Below are 21,986 nucleotides of genomic sequence, written 5' to 3'. Positions count from 1 at the left end.
GGGCAGAAAAATATTTCTGTTCACCAGGGTTATGTTTCCAATTGCTCCGTGAGGAGACCAAGCAAACAAACCTACTCTGGTCAATACTATTTTGCAGATTTTTCAGAGGTGTCTGTCCTGTGATCACTTTACAAATACTTTTCACCTTTTTGTTGGAAATTCTTATTTCTCTTCTGGACATTTACTAGTATACTCTGAATGTTCATGTAACTAAAATAGGAATTTAAAAAATCTGTCAATATGATTTCTTTAAATACGTTAGTAGAAACATATTTCCTTGGGCATTTATCCTAACTCTTAACTAATAACCACACTTGTAAACATCACTAAAACATATCACTTCCTCATAAAATTGAGGAAAGAAAAATTGAAAATTTTAAGCAATTTTTAAAAATTGCTAAGTGATTCTGAAAATATAAATTGAAAGCCATTAAATAAATTCTGCTACTAAATAAAAAAAAAACCACTAAAATACTGCTTCATATTTGGCTTCATAAAGAATTATCTCTGTTGATTAGCAATTCATTGAAATGGTTCCTTGAATCACTTTTTTCGTCCTTACCAAGTGTGCAATGGACTTGTTCTATCATTGACTTGAGCCATTGACACACTCAACATTTCTCTTTTATGTGCAAAAACTTCTATTTTCTCCTAAGAATCGTTAACTTCTTTTCACTGCCATCACACACACCCTCACTTGGCTTTCTTCTCATAACATCCCCCACTTCACAAATGTTAGTGTTATAAAAACAAAGATATGTTGTGACATATACTGAAAGCTTTGCTAAGCACCCTAGCTGACGAATAATCCTCTCAGGCCCACAGGGCTCAAAATTCATGTCCTAGGATAAATCATTAATTACTACGTTATTAGACTTGGGATCCTTTTTTAACCTGTCAATGCCAAGTGTCTACCGTACTATTTTCCGCTTTTTTTTTTTACCCATATAAACTAATTCTCTTCAAGAACTAGAGAAGTAGAACATAGGATTATTTCTGAATGTTTTGCTTCAAAATTCTCAAAAGGATGTCTGCAACTTTGACCTTATATATACCTGTATGATCCTTAGATTATTACAATAAAGAGAAATCTTAAACTTTCAGTCACTTTGACCACCTTGCAGATAGATTTTAGCAGATGATCCTCAGGTCTAAGTTGTAATTATTTGGGTGCTACAGGTAATGCCAAGAGTGTTGGCATTCGTAAGGCTTTCTAAAAGTGTTCCACCAAATTTTTGTCTTTTTTTTTTTGTGACCGGTAAGGGGATCACAACCCTTGGCTTGGTGTCACCTGCACCACACTCAGCCAGTGAGCGCACCGGCCATCCCTATATAGGATCTGAACCCACAGCGGGAGCGCCGTTGCGCACCCAAGCGTTGCACTCTCCCGAGTGCGCCATGGGGCCGGCCCGTTCCACCAAACTTTAATCACACTTTAAATTTCATGATTCTATTAACTCTAAAGAATTGAGAAGTACTTGTGAGTTGACTATCAAGCAGAACAATATATCAAATGATCATTTTGTTTATTATGTGTTCTAGAAATTAAAGGTCTTACTAAGATATTATCTTGGTCCAAAATCCATGCAAAATTTGTTTTTAAATATCTTTCAAAAATACTCCTTTTAAAAATTATGTTTGTAAGAATATTTATTAAACATTTATTTTTAATTATTTTTCCTTCAAAGTAAAGCATGCATGTCCTTTTTAATAGGCCACATTTAAGGGATGGATGGATATAATGTATGCAGCAGTTGATTCCAGAAATGTAAGTATTCCTTCTATCCTAAGTCTTTTCATAATATGGATCTGGCACTTAAATTAACTCAACAAAGTGTGAGCAAACAAATGAAATAATTCTACATTGATTAAAAGTATTCAGGAAAAATATGACTCATATTAATATTTAATTATAGCAGTGTTTATCAAATAGATCTTATTAAGGTAAATCAAAACATGAATTATTTTGAAAGTCAAACAAAAGTAACATAAATTCATATATTTAGGAAATCATAAATATTCTTCTTTTAAAATTTTTTCTATCTTGATTCCTTTTTATCCACAAATTATATAATCAGCAATAATTTTGATATGCAGGAGTAAATGTGAAAATATATATGATTGCCATGAGTGGTTGAAATGTATAGTTACCTTCTATACTAGACAAAATGAAAAATAATAGATATTGTCCTGGTAGCTTTAGGTTTCTGTAAATAGCCTCTTTCAAATAATATTTCAAATCATGCAAAAAAATGCTTTTATATGATTTGAGAGTTCATAAATTTACTGGAGCTTTTAACAATGCTGTTCACTTCCATAGCCAACAGCATTGTTTGTATCACCAAAGTAAAGACCTACCTTATTAGTTTCCAGTCCCTTTCTAGCTTCAAGACATGAACTAAAAAACATGATCATTACAATTTTGCTCTTCAAAACTTTGTAAAACTTGGTATTTTCTATTAGTCTTAATCTTTCCATTCTTGAAGTCTCATCTGTTTAGTCTACAGTCATAACAAATAACTTCCATTCGTATAATCTTGAAACTGACCTGATAGAGTTTGGTTTTATCTTTCTTGAAGTGCACTTCCCATATATGGCTATAGTTTTGTGTTGCATACCTTCCTGATAATCTCCGGAGTTGTGTTATTTCACTTTGTTACTTTTATTTTCTTTGTGTGTTTGGTTTGTTTTAACTCTGTCATCTTTAGGAGGACATGAATCTATTAGGGAATTATCTGTAGCAATTATTTTACCCCTTTACTAAATTATAAGTGATAGCTCAGTGCCTATTTGTTTTAAGTACAATTTAGAGGTTAAATTATTAAATCATAAAATGAACTTTCCAGTTATGTTTACTCAATCTGAAAAACTAAATAAATATTATAATGTTAAGGTATTATGCCAAACATCTTAATGAGTAACTCAATTCTTATTTGCTTCATAAATTCATGCATACATGAATGATTGTTTCTAAACATTCAATATATATTTATAGAAGTAAAAGTTGTTATTAATAATTTTTAAATTACTAAAATTCAGTACCTTAAGTATGTGTCAAATTTATGACATTACTGTCCAAATAGCAAAATATTAGTTGTATTTATAATTACAAAAAATAGATTCTAGAGTATCATAATAACAATATTTTTCACATGAAAACAACCCTTAATGGCTAATTTCAGAGATTTTTTCAGGTTGATTCAGGGAAAAAAAACTGCTAAAATATTATTAAGAATATTATTTTCTATTCTCATGAAAAAGCACCAATGCCATTTTCAGCATTAAAATGTTATAATATTTTACAAAATATTCTCCTTCGGTAGGTGGAACTCCAGCCTCAGTATGAGGAAAGTCTGTACATGTATCTTTACTTTGTTATTTTCATCATCTTTGGATCCTTCTTCACCTTGAACCTGTTTATTGGTGTCATCATAGATAATTTCAACCAGCAAAAAAAGAAGATAAGTGTTTCTAATATTTTCTCTCCCATTGAGGTAGAAAAGTTATTTGAAGTGTTTTGTTCATCAAATGAGAAATTGAGTTCAGAAACCACATGGAATATATATTAAAACATATTTTTGCTTTCTCCCCCTCTGCCATCCACTACTCTTTTCTCTCAGGCTGTAGAAAGCTAAGAATAACTGTGTTCTACACTCCTGTGAACAGGTTCATAAACCTTCACTTCTCTCTTTTTTTATTATTATTAAGGAACCACATTCTCTGTCTTTCAAGAGAAAGACAGAAGAAGAAAGAGAATAACTAGAAAAGAACTAGAAAAGAACCCAGGATTATACCCCTTTCCCAAAGTCAACATGATGTTTTATACCTACAACTTCCCACTCTTCCTTAAAACATGCTTTCCAGCTTAAATGCTTAGAATATGCAAGAAATGAGACACCAGATGTAATCTTTTAGTGTTTCTTTTCACACTTTTTTCCTTCATTGGTGTTTTTTATATATCTCCTCTTCTTTCTCCCAGATATTTAATTATAAGCTATCACTTCCAGTCTTGAATTGAACAACTCTTTATTTTCTGTATTATTATTTGTAAAGCCCATTTTATTGTCCCAATTATTTATGCACATTATAGAAAGTGTGGAAAGTAAACTAATATCATCACTTGAGAGTAACCACTGTTCATATTTTACATTTTTCTGTTCAAAGTGTTTTTACATATATTCTGCTATTAAAATTATTTTTAATAGAGAAAAATTAAAGTCTCTTTTTGACTTAATGTAAACATTTTCCCATTTTGTTAAAAGGCTTCATATGTACTTTACCATAATTTGGTTAACCATTCCCCGATAGGTTGACAATTTAGGTTGTTTCCAATCTTTGATAATTTAAATAGTGCTTTGTCAAAAGCCTTTATGCCAAAACGAAAAAAAAAATATTGAGTCTAATTATTTCCTTAGGATGAATTCCCAGAGTGAAGTATTTTGCTTGCCTGAAGTAATATAGCCATTTAAATTCCCTCACTGGGCTACTCCATTTCCCTTATTAGCCTGTGTCCCAAACCTCTGTACCTATTAGCCTGTCCCATACCTGCCATGCTCATCATTTCTAGTTTATCCCCAAACTCTTCTACCAACTCATCCAGTTTTCTTTCTATCCCTTTACTTCAATTCTTTACAGAGTTAAAATGGCTTTCTAGGAATAACTTCAATCCATCTTGCAATATACATATTTTTTAACTCTTTGCTACATGTGTATAAGAAAATCATTGTCTTTAACTTCAGAAAGGTAGTATGTGTAGTGTAACGAACCAAGTATTTAGTGTCTTGGTGAACCAATTTACCACTCAATGAATATATGGTATTGGGTAAAATACTTAACCTCTCAGAATTTCTGTTTTTTCTCCATAAAATATAATAACAATAATGTCGATTTTAAACAATGTGGGAATTAAGTAAGGTTATAGTATCCAAAAAGTACTTTTAATTTTTCAAATTTAAAATCCCAGGCATAATTACACTAATTGGTTGAGTTTTGCATTTTCTTTTTTAACTGTCCCTTTCTTATGTTTAACATTGAAAAATTATGTGTAAAGGAACATAGTTTTAACCAGTTCTGATTTTTCTTTTCTATACTTTGGAGGTCAAGACATCTTTATGACAGAAGAACAGAAGAAATACTATAATGCAATGAAAAAATTAGGATCAAAAAAGCCACAAAAGCCTATACCTCGACCAGGAGTAAGAAATACCAAAAGATATGGGAAAAATTAAAAACATTCATAAGTATTCTCACAGAAGAGAAAGCAGCTAACATTTTCAGCAGCAAAAACTTCTTCCACTTTTAAAGCATCATTAATGTGTATCTTTTATGGTAATAGTAAAAATGAAAAAATAAAAAACAAGAAGAACTAGAAAATGCACCCTTGTCTTCAAGGGATTTAGAACTACACAACTAGAATCCAAACTAAATGGCCAAAGGACACACAGGCAATGTGATGTTCCTATGTGTTGATCATGTGACTCAAGAGTAGTTGTGAAGTAATGTAAGGGAAAGGAGTAAACCTTTGGATGGAGCTAAAATACATGCAATTTTTTACTAGATTAAGAAGTTGATGAAGTGTTGAGTGAAATAACACCCTACTTTCATTTTCAGAAGAGGTGCTGTGTGTTTTGGAATGGAAAGAATTCCAGTCTCTATTTTTCATATGTATGGCTATAAAGTCAGAAATTACTAATGTCTAGGGAATTCAGGGTCAATAATTACAATTCATGATGATAAATAACAATTCTCATGTTTCCATGTTGAACCAAATAAAATGCTGTGAAAATGGAGAGGCCTTATCTCATACAATGATGATTTTTATGATGAAGATTTGTGAGGTTGAAACAATTCCTGGGGTGCATCCAAGAACAAAATACTAGCGAACATTTATACTGTGCTAGCAAAATGTGTTGTTCCTGAGAATGATGAGGAACGTATAGTTTCCTCTGTTAAGACTTAGCACCGAAGGTAGAAATGAGTCAACTGTGTGTAGAAAAACATGTAAGATAGGAAATATTCACAGAATTTTTCAGCAGCCCAGGGAAATAGGCATACAATGACCTGCAGTGACTGACATTGGCAGAACTAGGGAGAAGAACAGTTAAGGGACAAGGGGCATCAGTTTTTTGACATCAAAATGTAAGGAATGCCATTCTTCTAGTTGTTTACTACCCATTTAAGTTTTCTTTTCCTGGAGCCATCTGCTCAGATTCTTGGCCATTCAGTGGGCTTTCTCCCACCCTGGGATTTCCCAACATTTCCTTTTTGCTGCATCTGGGATTACTTTAGATCTGTTTCTCAAGAACCCCTATAGTGTAAAAGCCTTGTGAAGCATCAGCATTCTCTGGCTGACAATGTTAGCAAAGGCTGTTTGGTGGAAGAATACAATATTGTTATACATGGGATTTAAATGCATAAACTTATAGGTATGTCCTGAAATTTTCAAGTAACCTTTAAAAATTATTTGAAAATAAGACAAATGAATTGTTAATACATACTATATTTTTAAATAGCTGCATGGTCAATCTGGTAAAGCAGAACCAAACATATTTCTTAACTTCTCATAATCTTAAAATGTTGATATGCATTGTGTACCTCTGAGAGAATTATATAAGAAGCAGTGTGTTTCTTATATATCAGAAGTGTTTCTTGTCTCCTTTGGACAAGGGATTGTTATTCTAAGGAATACACTTTGGTAAATAGCAATGTAGATAACTAAATTGTGAAAATTAATGTGCTAGAAAACATCTTTTACCAAAATCAGGGCCAATGGCTACTATGCACAATATTAGGAAGCCAATTAATGCAGAAAGTACTTACGTAGATGCTAATGTGCACAAGAAAACTCCTCTGTTGCTGAAAGCATTTCTGTTTCTCTACAGAACAAATTTCAAGGAATGGTCTTTGACTTCGTGACCAGACAAGTCTTTGACATAAGCATCATGATTCTCATCTGTCTTAATATGGTCACAATGATGGTGGAAACAGATGACCAGAGTGAACATGTGACTAGCATTTTGTCACGCATCAATCTGGTCTTCATTGTGCTGTTCACTGGAGAATGTGTGCTGAAGCTCATCTCCCTCCGCCATTATTATTTTACCATTGGTTGGAACATTTTTGATTTTGTGGTTGTCATTCTCTCCATTGTAGGTAAGAAATATTTAAATTCTCTTAAATTCAGCTCAATAAAAGTGAAAGTTGGAACAATCAACTTTAAAAGTCATTACAATACCATCAGTTCACTAAGAAAAATAAATTTTAAAAAAAAATAGAAGTCATTTCAGCATTTGGAGATAACCACTGTGAATATTTTGATGCATTTCATTTAGGTGTGTTTGTTTTTCTCACAAGATGAGGCTCCTACTATATATTGGTATTGTATCTTATTCTATCCATTTTAGGTGCTAAGTATAGTAAAACTTCATGGTCAATATACTAAAACTTCATTTATTTAAACTAGAACTGTGCTGTTGACTAAGATAAAAATATTTTTGACATGTTGATATTGAAAAGCCTATGCAATATCTAGATGGTTCTGTTGAGAAGAGGACTACAAATTTAATCTGGTACTCAGGAAAGACATTGCATTAGGGACATAGACACGGAGTCACCAGCATGTAGATAGTTGTGGAAGCTGGTTGCAAGATAACAAAAAGCATAGAGTAAAAAGAGAATAAAGGGGGCCGGCCCGGTGGCGCACTGGAGAGTGCACCGCTTGAGAGCGCAGCGGCGCTCCCGTGGAGGGTTCGGATCCCATGTGGAGACCGGTTCCCGCTCACTGGCTGAGCGAGGTGTGGGTGCAACACCGAGGGTTGCGATCCCGTTGCCGGTCCCCGGTACGGGTGTGACACCGAGGGTTGCGATCCCGTTACCGGTCAGTAAAAAAAAAAAAAGACAATAAAGGAAAAAAAAATTGCAGATACTTTTAGATGGATAAGCAGTGAAAAGAGGATTTAGGATTTGACAATTTCAGAAAAAGTGATTGTATTCATATAAACATGTGCTTATACTTCTGGCCGCTGCTGCTCAGCCAGACTTGTGCTTTTTACTTTTTTTTTTTTTTTTTTTCAGATTCTGGCTTAGGATTTTATGTAAACTAAAAATGGTTTATAAACATCCATTAAAGGAAAAAAGTACTATATTTCTTACAGTTGATTTTATTTCTAAATGTCAAAATTAAGGTTTATTTATAATGTATATTACATAGAATTACATATATATTTAATATGTCTATAATACTTAAGATTATGTAACTGAATTTCAGTACTCTGAATTTTACCTTAGAGGCTTAAAAGAAATGGGCCGAGCCCGTGGCACACTCGGGTGAGTGCGGCGCTGGGAGCGCAACGACGCTCCCGCCACAGGTTCGGATCCTATATAGGAATGGCTGGTGCGCTCGCTGGCTGAGCGCGGTGTGGGCGACACCACACCAAGGGTTGTGATCCCCTTACCGGTCATGAAAAAGACAAAAAAAAAAAAGAAATGCAAGTATTATTTTAATGTATAATTTCTTCACTGGCTGGTATTCTCATTGTTTATCCGCAGGTATGTTTCTCGCTGAGCTGATAGAAAAGTATTTTGTGTCCCCTACCCTGTTCCGTGTGATCCGTCTTGCCAGGATCGGCCGAATCCTCCGTCTGATCAAAGGAGCAAAGGGCATCCGCACGCTGCTCTTTGCTTTGATGATGTCCCTCCCCGCCTTGTTCAACATCGGCCTCCTGCTCTTCCTGGTCATGTTCATCTACGCCATCTTTGGGATGTCCAACTTTGCCTATGTTAAAAAGGAAGCTGGAATTGATGACATGTTCAACTTTGAGACCTTTGGCAACAGCATGATCTGCCTGTTCCAAATTACCACCTCTGCTGGCTGGGATGGGTTGCTAGCACCTATTCTCAACAGTGGACCTCCAGACTGTGACCCTAATAAAGTTAACCCTGGAAGCTCAGTTAAGGGAGACTGTGGGAACCCATCTGTTGGGATTTTCTTTTTTGTCAGTTACATCATCATATCCTTCCTGGTTGTGGTGAACATGTACATTGCAGTCATCCTGGAGAACTTCAGTGTTGCCACTGAAGAGAGTGCAGAGCCCCTGAGTGAGGATGACTTTGAGATGTTCTATGAGGTTTGGGAGAAATTTGATCCCGATGCAACCCAGTTCATGGAATTTGAAAAACTATCTCAGTTTGCAGCTGCTCTTGAACCTCCTCTCAATTTGCCACAACCAAACAAACTCCAGCTCATTGCCATGGATTTGCCCATGGTTAGTGGTGACCGAATCCACTGTCTTGACATCTTATTTGCTTTTACGAAGAGGGTTCTAGGAGAGAGTGGAGAGATGGATGCGCTTCGAATACAGATGGAAGAGCGGTTCATGGCTTCCAACCCCTCCAAGGTCTCCTATCAGCCAATCACTACTACTTTAAAACGAAAACAAGAGGAAGTTTCTGCTGTTATTATTCAGCGTGCTTACAGGCGCCACCTTTTAAAGCGAACTATAAAACAAGCTTCATTTACATATAATAAAAACAAAATCAAGTGTGGGGCTAATCTTCTTGTAAAAGAAGACATGATAATTGACAGAATAAATGAAAACTCTATTACAGAAAAAACTGATCTGACCATGTCCACTGCAGTTTGTCCACCTTCCTATGATCGGGTGACAAAGCCAATTGTGGAAAAACATGAGCAAGAAGGCAAAGATGAAAAAGCCAAAGGGAAATAATAAAAACAAATAAAAATAATTGGGTGACAAATTGTTTACAGCCTGTAAAGGTGATGTATTTTTGTCAACAGGACTCCTTTAGGAGGTCAATGCCAAACTGACTGTTTTTTCACAAATCTACTTAAGGTCAGTGCCTACAATAAGACAGTGACCCCTTGTTGGCAAACGGTGACTGTGAGTGAATGGGAAATGACCTTGACAGGAGGTTACTGTTCTCACTACCAGCTGACACTGCTGAAGACAAGAGACAAAATGGCTACTCAGACTGTAGGGACCAGTTTAAAGGGGTGTAAACCTATAATTTGGGGGATGTTTAACATGAAACACTTTAGTGTAGTAATTGTATCCACTGTTTGCATTTCAACTGCCACATTTGTCACATTTTTACAAAATCTGTTAGTGGATTCATCTTTTTTTTAATTCATATGTTGTTTATTATACGTGACTATTTTTGTAAACTGGGTCTCTGTTGAGAATAGACTAAAGGACCTCTTTAACAGGTATGCCATCTGGGGGTTACAGCAACCACATGACCCTCCTATCTGCACAAAGGTGTGTTTTGCATGAGGGCATGCTGCACTTAGAGATCATGCATGAGAAAAAGTCACAAGGAAAACAATGAGTTCTAAAATTTTATCCATGTTTCTGGGAGGGGTAATTTGGTGACAGTTGGAGGTGCTTTGCTGATCTTGTTTTGTTAAATCTAGCCCCTAGACCAGGTAGATCATTTGGGGGTAGGCCATTATATCTTAGCAGGTGCAAACATCATTCAAATGTCTGGAGTCATAAATGTTCTGTTTCTGCTTATTGTATTTTAAAAAACCTGAATAATGAATATTGGCCTCCACCCTCCACCCCCAGAACACTGAATTGACCAAAAGAACCCTTTATAAATTTCTGCCTAATCCTGCACTTTGTTTAGCCATCTTCAGTTCTCAGCAAGGTTGACACTGTATATGTTAATGAAATGCTATTTATTATGTAAATAGTCATTTTACTCTGTGGTGCACGTTTGAGCAAACAAATAATGACCTAAGCACAGTATTTATTGCATCAAATATGTACCACAAGAAATGTAGAGTGCAAGCTTTATACAGATAATATAATGTATTCTGTATCATTATAGATAGTTTGGATGCTATCAATGCATGTTTATATTACCATGCTGCTGTATCTGGTTTCTTCCAGTGCTCAGAATCTCATTTATGAGAAACCATATGTCACTGCTAAAGTCAAGGAAATTGTTTAAAAGATCTCATTTCTTTAAGTCATTAAGCAATAGTTTGCAGCACTTTAACAGCTTTTTGGTTATTTTTAATTTTTAAGTGGTTAACATATGGTGTATAGCCAGACTGTACAGACATGTTTTAAAAAAACACTGCTTAACCTATTAAAAATGTGTTTAGAATTTTATAAGCAAATATAAATACTGTAAAAAGTCATTTCATTTTATTTTTCAGCATTATGTACATAAATATGCAGAGGAAATTATCTTCAGGTTGATATCACAATCACTTTTCTTACTTTCTGTCCATAGCCCTTTTTCATGGAAGAAATTTGTTAAATAAGAAATGAAAACCAGACTGGGTAATTGTAGATTTCTGCTTTTTTAAATTACATTTGCTAATTTTAGATTATTTCATAATTTTAAAGGGCAAAATAGGTTCATGACTCACATCCAAATTATGCTTTGCAGTTGGAGAAGGGTATAAAATTTTATTTACATTTCTGGTAGTGCCTACATTAACTGATTGAAGATAGTGCTTATTTTTCTTTTTTGTTCCTTTTTTTCTAACTTCTGTTTATGTTTTCATTTCCTTGGAGTAATGCTATTCTAGATTGTTCCAAATATAATGTGGGTTTCACTTTTTTTTCCCCACAAAAACAGAGAGTAGTGAACTTATAAAGTCAATTACATTAGGACAGTTTGTGTTTCTTACAGAAGCAAACCATAGACTCCTTTTTTTCTTAAAACTACTTAGATAAACTGTATTCGTGAACTGCATGCTGGAAAATGCTATTATTACCCTAAATGATGCTAGCCAACATTAAAAATGTGCAAAACTAATAAAGATTACATTTTTTATTTTATTGTTTGCCCAGTTACTTTTTGTTAACAGCATTTTATAGTAAGACAAAGATATTTTTATTCTAAAAATTGGAGGAGAAGGGGAGCTAAAACACACACACACACACACACGGACCTACCCGGGCTAACAAGAAAAGCTAGGGTAGAAATGGGATTAGGGGGAATGTAGACCCAGGGGCTACCAGCAGCAGGTGTGATCTCCGTTAGAAAAAAGAACTGGTGCCAGAGCATAAGCTGGTACCTCTAAGAGGAAAAGAAGTACAGGAACCAGAGTGATGGTGGACAGACACTTGAGCTACAAAAAGAAGCCCTTAAATCTTCATTAAACAATTCAAAGTTTCCATGTGTGAGTGGGATACTTTGTTTGCTCCTCCAGAATAACCCTCCATGCTTCTCCATCCTTCTGTCCTTACCAGGAGGGTGACTTTTATGCATTGAAATGGGCTCCCTTACCCTTAGCTCCCAATTGGTTTGGCCAGTGGGAAGCACCAGCAGGAAAGCAAAGCTCCAGTGGGAGAAGAGTGAAATAAAAATATTTATTTTGCAGGGATTTTGTTTTTGTTTTTGTTTTCTGGGTTTCCTGGGCTGTCAGTGGCTACATTCCTACCCTGAAAGTCATACTTCCAGTCATAATGCCCCTCCTACAACTAGAGCTACTTCCTCAGGGGTTGCCTAATCACTCCCTTGCTCTTTTAGCCAGGTTGCTAGACTGGGTGTGTGGTCCTATTCTTGTAGCTTTCCCTTAACCTTGCTGACACCTTTGTAAATGGCTCCTTCGTGAAAGCATTCTCTATGCCTTGTTTCCCACATGCCATCTGTCTCCCGCCTGGCTGATGCAAAGTGATAAAGCAGCTTCTAAGAGTTGGCAAGAGGCAAAAATGTGTCTTACTTCAGGTTAGAGGCTTAATCTAACTGGCTTTGGCAGATAGAGAAACAGAAACTGGGGGAATCACAAAGAAGTCAAGCACAGAACTCACAGAGATCATGGGAAGGTTACTAGAGTGGTCCAGATAGTACAATTAACAGTCTAAACAAATTTATCTAAATTTCTGAGGAAAGAGAAGTCTTCACTTATCATCAGAGTTGCACCATCTGAGTCGTGAAGCCAGAAGGAGGGCACGGCCTTCACCAGAAAGGAACAGTAATGGCAGTGCTTTTCCCATCCTTCTACAACTTACTGACCTCATCTTTTCATAACATCACCCTAAAACAACACAACAATGAATTCTGATTTATTAGTGGCTGAAAGAATTTCCCATTGCTAACCAAAGTAAATAATAATTATAGGGTTAATTCCACAGATTTGTTATACTGCACATCCATACCAGTACTCACCAATATCTTTCCAAATACAAAAAGAACTGGAGAAATATAATCATACAAATCTCTATATTCATTGTGGTATCATTTTGCGTAATATTTGTTCTGCCAACAAGTAATTAATCCTTAAGGAACAATGAAGTCACAGCAATAGGACACAGGAACCAACTAGAAGAGGCTTCCCACACCAAATATGGGGCAACTTGAGCATCCAAATAAATAATAATAATAGATTATAACCCACTTATAACAATGTAGAAGAAATAATAGAGTTAGAAAATCACCATGTGGCAAACAATAATGACCATTGATTCAAGCAAGAATCATCACTGAACATTAAGACTTATGGGTGAAAGTTTAATAAGGAATAGGAAATTTGCATTGTCTCAAAGTATCTCTTTTCTGTTAATTAAAATATAAAAAGAAAATTTACAGGTGTGAAATATAGCAGACACTACCTTCAGAGATATCAGTTATAGAACCAACTGATACAATGTACCTCCTAATAAGATATACTAAAAAAGCCATATCACCTCTCGGTATACAGTCAAAATTTCATAACCGGAATCTAACCATAGGAAAACTAAATTGAGGCCATTCTATAAAATGACTGAACTCTTAAAAAATGTCAATGTCATGAAAAACACAGAAAGGCTAAGGAACTGCATGAAGTTGAAGATCTGTGACAACTAAACACAACCTATGACTCTGGATTGGGTACAGGACTGGGAAAAAATTAGTGATAAAGAATATTATTGTAAGCTGAGTAAATCTGAATGTGGATTGTTGATTAGTTATTAGAATATAATGGTGTTAATTTTCCTAATTCTTAATGCTAGTGTGGCTATTACATAAAAATAGAAAATGTCCTTGTTCTCAGAAAATGCTTGCTAAAGTATTTAGGGGTGAAAGCAATGATGTCTGCCCCTCATTCTCAAATGGGTTCAAAGAAAAATGAATTACACATATATACGTATGCATGTAGATAGATATAGACATACAGACATAGATAGGTATGTGTGCGTCTTTGGGGAAGGGAGGATTTTTTTGTTGCTGTTGTGTTGTTGAAGTGTCTATGTATGTGTGTTCAAGCTATCATCTATTTCTTTTGTCCTGGACTTTGTGATTTCTACCCTCAAAATTAGATCTATTATCTCTAATTACTTCAAAGTTAATTGCTATTTTGTTTCCTGAAAGTTATCTTTCTGAAGAGTCACTTAAATGATTATATTCCTTGCTTTTCATGATTATCCCTATTTGCTAAAAATAAGAATATTTTAGCAGATAAGTTAAGACCCCAGTATTTGAAGCTGAACTGATTTAATTTGGATTTTTGTGATCTACACTCTGGTGCTTCTGTCCATATGGTAATAGGAGGTGACTTCTTGGCTGGTTAAGCTAGGGCCCAGACATTGTGTGTGTGGATTAATAACTCCAAATACAGTTCCACAGAGCAGCACCCCATGGCATGGTCTTCATATGCCTGCAGTTAACCCAGGAAATTAAGAATAATGTTATAAATATTATAATTCTGAACATATTCAATTTAAAAACCTTCATTCTAAAATTGTGTCTCTTACTCTAAAGACTAATATCATTTAATGTTAAAATATTCTTTAGAAATGATATTGTTTATAAATGATATGGGTTACTTGTTTCAATATTCTATTTGTCCAAGTGAAAAATTGGTAATCCTATTTTGGTCCTCTCATTTGTATTTTACTGGTCCTAGACTTTTGCATGAAATCCGAAAGCCTAGAACTTGTTGAGATAGACAACTCGACCACATAAGTTTGTATGTTTGTATATATGAGTATGTACCACAAAGCTTAGACATTAGAATTACATAAACTTTTTTATATTAAAGGCAACAAATATGTCCTGTAATTGTATATTATGTGTGCACTAGAATTTTGTATTATTATGTAAGAAAATAAATGTGTTTCTGAGTCACTATAAATGTAGTAAAATGTTCATAATAAAAAATATTATTGCTTCAGTAAGGTACAGCTGATGGTACTGTTCTTCCTGGCACAGGGGAGTATTCCATGGAGGTTGTTGATTAGCATTGATTCAATCAGTGCATCAGCACGGGCACTCCAGGAAATCAAATATAGCTGGAAAAGTTGCATCACCAAGAAATTCTTAAAATCACAAGTAGATAATGTACAATGTCAACTGATCATTCAATATTGCTCAAGTTCCTTATCATTCCCTCAGAACTTCCCTCATATTTGCAGATAACTCTGCCTCTTACTTCACCAAGAAGTGAGGATGTCATCATAAACTTCCTCAACTTTCCTATCCAGTGAGAAATATCTAGTCTTCTTTCCCCTCCCTTCTCATCTCTTTCCTTCCCTTCCCTTTCTGTTTTTTTTCCTTCCTTTCTTTCCTTCCATTCTTTCTTTTTTTTCCTTTGCTTTCTTTCCTTTCCCTCCCGTCCTTTCTTTCCCTTTCTCCCACCTTCAGTTGTTCTGTCCTTTCTTCCCTTCCTCTGTCCTTCCCTCTCTGCCTCCCTCCCTCTTTCCTCCTCTCTTCCTTCCTTCCTCTCTTCCTTCCTTCCATCTTTTCAGGTATCAGTTTTCAGCATTCATTTCTGCATTCTCCGATACCTTGCCCCATGAGTCATTCCTCTTCTCTTGTATTTTCATTCTCTCCCTCTTGACTGATCCTTCTTGTCTGCTTTGCACTTTCAAAATCATTTTTTTTTAATTTTGAGAAATAACTTTGCTCAGCCCTGGTGCATCTTTATCCACTGTCCCATTATCTCATTATTTTAAGGATTACCTTCTAAAACCAGAGCTCTGTACTCATGACCTCCACTCTTGGTTAAAGTTAAAAGAAGTGCAGCTCCCAGTAAGATTAATGAGAAAATTTGGCGGTGAATAATTTTGTTAATACAAGCATTTTGAGTTTTCATAATGCTATGCTAGCTATTATTCTTCCCAATAACATTATGAGGAAAGGGCTGGCATATAAAAAAAAAAGGTGAACATAGGAGCAAAGAATGTTACCCATCCGGAGCAAGGCTGGGCATACTTTGTTTCTGGTTATCATGAATTACACTGTATCCAGTGTTTACTTAGAAAGGCATTATGGGGCTGGCCTGGTGGCGCACTGGAGAGTGCGCCACTTGGGAGCGCGGCGGCGCTCCCGCTGAGGGTTCGGATCCCATATGGAGACCGGTTCCCGCTCACTGGCTGAGCGCGGTGCGGGCGCGACACCGAGGGTTGCAATCCCATTACCAGTCAATAAAAAAGACAAAAAGGAAAAAAAAAAAGAAAGAAAGGCATTATGGTCACAGAGCTACTCAATTGTGAACTACAGCAGTTTTTGTTTTCTGTCTTAGGAATGTAACCTTTATCTATAAGGATCTTAAAACCAGTAAGTTCTTAAAGTAAAATTATAGGAAATTATATTTTTAAGATAAATACTTCATGAAAAAATATATCATTATAAGAAATTTAATTTCCTCTCTAAGCTATAAAGAACTCACTATCCCTGTGTTAATAATTAAATTTGCCACTGTGCATGTGTGTATTCTGTTGGAAAGCATTAAGATACAGGTCTTATCTTTCTTTTCATGCTGTTTGAAATAAATTGTGGCTTTGAAAGATTCAAATACCAAACCAACGCTGAATCTTCTTCCAAAACACCTCCTCTCTCTCTTTAATGCTTTCAAATCTGCCTTCTACTCCTACCAGTCCACAGTTAGCCAAATTCAATGATCTTTATTCAGTCTTCATCATATTCGGTAGATTTTTAGAATTTGATGCTGATGATCATCACCACTTCCACCTTTAAATTGTATCTTTGTCTTCCGTAAAACTAGATTATCCTAGACCTCTTCCTACATCTTTGATTCTTTGCCTTTACCCTTTATTAGTTTTTCTCTTTTTTTAAGATTAATACTGCAGCATCAGCCTTTGTGCTGAGCTGGTGCTACTCTTTTAACTGTCTGTTGGTCTTTTACACTTACATATTTGGCTTTCACTTTCAACTTAATATGTTCAAAACCGATCTCTCTATATTCTATTCTTCTCAGTCCCAACAAAACAAGTCAGCTTGCTTTCACATTAAGTATAAATGAAAGAGTACATTGAAGAACAGATGATTAACTCTATGTGAGGATACAGGGAAGGTTATAACTGGATAACTTCTCATCTTGATTTGAAGAATGAGATGGGTAGAACACCCCAAACAGCAAAAATGTCATAGAATAGTGGTCAAAGGCATAGACTCTAGAGTCAGATTGCCTGGATTCAAGTATCAGCTATACTTATATTACTCACTAGCTGAATGACCTTGAAAAGTTCCTTAAACTCTGTTTGTCTCAATTTTATTATCTGTAAATGGTAATAATAATTCTTACGAGGACTAAATGAGTTAATAAAAGTAAAGCTTTCAGATCAACAGTTCCAGGCATGTAATAATTACCATATAAACCTTTGTTCTGATGATATCAACGGCACATATGAAAATGAGACACAGGCTGGCATATTCTGAGCCTTTGCAATAGCTCAACACAGCTCAAGTGGAACATGAGCACAGTCAGTAACTGGGAGACAAGCAGGGTCCAAATGAAAAAGGGCCTTGAACACATGGTGGGGGCTTTGGTGATGAAGATCCATTAAGAGATCTGCAAAAGAGGTGAAAGTGGGTGTGGTGTGAGTAGATTTTGACTTTAAGGCAAAAGAAACAGGAAGCAGGGAAATAATTTTGGAAGTTACTAGGAGAATTCAGGCAACAGTAAGAAATAAATACCTTCTTCATCTCCCTTTCTTTCCAGTGAAACCAAAGCTATCCTTCAGCACTCAGTGATGGCTTCCTTGTTTCTTATTACTGGAAGAGAATTTTCTCTCCTATAAATTCCTGTGGGATTTTGAAGTATATGTCCTAACCAGAACACTTTTGAAGGTGATGCAGGACAACATTAACAATTTTGCCAAAACAGGCATAAACCAGGACTCTCCTAAGCACACCAGGACATAGGGTCACCTTACACATTCTATTTTACGGCACTTAATCTGCCTTTATGTGTAATTTGGAATGCAGCTTTCCTCTCATCACCTTCATCTTTCCCCCTGCCACAAGAACACACACCACATGGTACCTGACAGGCAGAAACAATTCTCCATAGTGTTTTGCATACACGGGTGCTCAGGAGCTACTTAGTGAATGAGCAAATAAGTTAATTTTTAGCATCACTGTGAGCAGTTCTTTTTTCTTCAAGTTATTTAGCCCCCTAAAATCTTTTTGCCTTTACTTGCAAACTATATAAGAGGGCTGTCATTATATGCAAGATGTATAAAGTAACAAAACATCACAAAAGTTACAAATGAAAATCGACCTTGGTATATTATAGTAATACTGGATATACATAAAGAATATTTAAATAAACATGTATGCCTAAGAGTATATACACTACCTATTACCTATAAAGAAGTGGGCATAAATGTAAGCATAAGTATAGGTACAGATATGTATCTACATAAATATTTCCAAAATATGATTCCATACATTGGTTTTTAACTCTTTAGAACTTGAAGGTTCTATAGTACTCGCCTCATTCTTTGCTATGGCAGAACTATTGAGCATGCCTTTTTTTTTTTTTTTAATGTGACCGGTAAGGGGATCGCAACCCTTGGCTTGGTGTCGCCCCACATGGCGCCCAGCCAGTGAGTGCATCGGCCAGTGAGTGCACCGGTCATCCCTATATAGGATCCGAACCTGCAACGGGAGCACAGCTGCGCTCCCAGCGCCGCACTCTCCCAAGCGCGCAGTGGGGTCGGCCCACGAGCATGCCATTTTAAATTTATTTATTCCTATCTTCTAAAAGGAATTAGGGCGTCTGGACTTGTTTTCTCTTCAACATTACTTGGCCTGGTTCTTATCTGCATTATTAATGTTCATCTTTTATCAAGGATGGTGAAGAAATGTCTTGTTCAGCAGTATTTCTTGCAGTTATAGAAAACAAACATTTCTATAAGCAAACAAATTGTGCCTTTGATCAGCCTCAGTCACAAGTGCAGCCACTTGCCCTACCTTGGGGGAAATGTCTGTTAGTTATTCTGACTGATAACCTGAAATAGGTGAAATGCTAGAGTAAAATATAGTAATTATAAGATTGTGATTATATAAATATATAAGGAGGTGGATAGTAGGATTTATGGGGAATAGTTAAAGTACCTCAAAATATTTCTGTCAGAGAAGAATGAGGAATGACACCATTTGAACTCAGCAGAGCTTGTCCTATTTGTTATATGTTATGATTTGCTAAAATAAAACTCACTAGGAATTAATTTAATGAAATTCAGTATAAAGCTAGCCAGGTGTGTCTTAGAACTTTATGACACTACCTTTTCCCTACACCAAAATCTAGATATTTCCATGTCCTTCTCTCTGGACCATGCTTTAAATGCCCAAATCATCCCAGGATAACTCCAATATGCTGGGCTCCAAGTTTCTTAACCTAATATGTAACATTTCTTACTTTTCAATAATCTTGGAATACTTTAAAACAAACAAACAAAAAAACAAACGAACAACAAAAAAACACCTCACATAAGTCTAAACATTTACCAGGGTGATGCTAAGAATAAGATTCCAAGCCTCACTTCAAATTAAATCAGAATCCCCAGGAAAAAAGGCCTGTATGTCTACTGTGATTTACTAACAGAATGAGATAGGAGAAAGATATAGAAAGCTCTCCAAGAAAATCTTGTGATCAGGCAAGTGTGGAAAACCCTGGCTTAGAGGTAGACAGCCTGGTAAGGTTCAAGGCCTTCAGGAACATCATCAATGGATATAGTATGTGATCAAAACAACACTCAAAAGTTAGAATATGCCAGCATGACTAAGTAGCACCCCTGAGTTACAGAGTTTGATTCAGTGTAACACCATTGTGTGCCCGAAGACTTCTCAGCAACATGCGTTAATTAAACAGAACAAAACTGATTACTCTTGAGCATGTGATTTAGATTTACTAAAAGAAAACATGCCCTAACATCAGAGACACAATGAGCTCATACAGAGCTTTGTAAAAATTAAGGAGAGGTCCCCTTTTCTGCTCTGAGGGAAAGAGCTGTGCACTGGGACAAAGTGTTCAACAAGTGACACATGGGCTGGGGTTCAGCCGGGCCCTTGTGCAGGACAATCTGAACAATTGCCCCTCTTTAGTGATAGAAACTACCAATACCAACAGAGGTCAAAGAGGAAAGATTAACTTTTTTTTTTTTTGTCTTTTTGTCTTTTTCCGTGTCCGGCAACGGATCGCAACCCTCAGTGTTGCCCCCGTACCGGACCGGGGACCGGCAACGGGATCGCAACCCTCGGTGTTGCTCCCGCGCCTCGCCCAGCCAGTGAGCGGGAACCGGTCTGCATGTGGGATCCGAACCCTCGGGCGGGAGCGCCGCCGCACTTCCCAAGCAGCGCACTATCCAGTGCGCCACCGGGCCGGCCCGGAAAGATTAACTTTTTTTTTTTTTTTTTTTTTTTTTTTTTTCCGTGTCCGGCAACGGATCGCAACCCTCAGTGTTGCCCCCGTACCGGACCGGGGACCGGCAACGGGATCGCAACCCTCGGTGTTGCTCCCGCGCCTCGCCCAGCCAGTGAGCGGGAACCGGTCTGCATGTGGGATCCGAACCCTCGGGCGGGAGCGCCGCCGCACTTCCCAAGCAGCGCACTATCCAGTGCGCCACCGGGCCGGCCCGGAAAGATTAACTTTTAAGCCAAAGACTATTCTAATATTTTGAGGATATGTAACCTTTTCTCTATCCAAATAGCATTATATGATAAACATAACAGTTAAACAATTATTATAGGGAATGGGTCCAGCAGTCAGGTCTTTGCATCAGGTCTGTAAGCTTCATTGACCTTTGCTGTTGTTATTTTGGTTGGACTGTAAAAATAATAAATCTATTATTTAAGGAAAAAGACTAAAGTCATATAGAAGGGTATAAAATACTATTATCTCACTCTCCACCAAGAAAAGTTTCTTGAACTGCCCATTGTTTAACACGTATGCAAATATATTCTTTATTATAAATAATATATTATTTTCGTGCATCTTGACCTTTCAATTAATATATCTTGAACATATTCCCATGTAACATATACAAATCTACTTCACTATTTTTAAATGGTTCATAGCACTCCATTATATAGATTTAATTAACCAATCACTTATTGATGGACATTTAGATTTTTCCAATTTTGCTCTATATCTTGCAAGGCTGTAATGAACATCTTTGTTCCTGTATTTTTGTGCAATCTATGATTATTTCAATAAATTCCTGAAACTGGACATGCTAAGTCAAAAGTATTCACATTTTCCATTTTTTTTTTTTTTTTTTGGTTTTTGTTTGTTTAATTTTATTAATTTTTTTTTTTTTTTACATTCTATGATGTTGTTGCAGGGCAGTTGGGAGGGAGCAGGAGAGGGGAAGGGGGAAGGAAATGTGATGGAAGAAGGAGAAAGGAGAAGGGATGGGATTGAGGCCTGTGGCACCTCCCTCATTCCCACAGAGGAGACCAGAGGGGGGCTTCAAGTGGTGGTTTGGTCATTGCTGGGCTGGGTACAGATGTTAGGGAGGTGTGGCAAAAGCCTGTACTCCCCACCACCCCAGCTCAAGAACATGGGGCCCTTCTGGTTGTGGCTCGGTGGTCATCACTGGGCTGGCTGCAGGTGCTAGGGGGCCATGGCTGAGGCCCAAGGCCCACCACTGCCCTGGCTCAGGAGAGCCCGGGGCACTTCATGTGGCAGCTTGGTGGTTGTTGCTGGGCTGGCTGAGAGTAGCGGGGGTGCATAGTTGTGGCACTCAGCCTCCCACTGCCCCAGCTTGGGAGAGCCT

At 36.6% G+C, this 21,986-nt stretch overlaps 1 protein-coding gene across 1 annotated transcript in view; it reads left to right on the top strand.

Moving 5' to 3' along the window:
* The window catches only part of SCN1A (sodium channel, voltage-gated, type I, alpha subunit), a 127,024-nt gene extending 115,208 nt beyond the window's left edge, over positions 1-11,816 (top strand). The window contains exons 23-27 of the mRNA XM_008585445.1: positions 1,715-1,768; positions 3,324-3,461; positions 5,091-5,195; positions 6,882-7,152; positions 8,548-11,816. Of these exons, the coding sequence (XP_008583667.1) occupies positions 1,715-1,768; positions 3,324-3,461; positions 5,091-5,195; positions 6,882-7,152; positions 8,548-9,725 (1,746 nt within the window). The 3' untranslated portion in view covers positions 9,726-11,816. The remainder of the gene's footprint in view (positions 1-1,714; positions 1,769-3,323; positions 3,462-5,090; positions 5,196-6,881; positions 7,153-8,547) is intronic.
* Positions 11,817-21,986: the final 10,170 nt, after the last annotated feature.

This window comes from Galeopterus variegatus, unplaced genomic scaffold (assembly GCF_000696425.1).
Source record: "Galeopterus variegatus unplaced genomic scaffold, G_variegatus-3.0.2 Scaffold9, whole genome shotgun sequence".
Lineage (NCBI taxonomy): Eukaryota > Metazoa > Chordata > Mammalia > Dermoptera > Cynocephalidae > Galeopterus > Galeopterus variegatus.
Note: the sequence above shows the minus strand (reverse complement) of the source record. Positions and strands in the feature narration are given on the sequence as shown.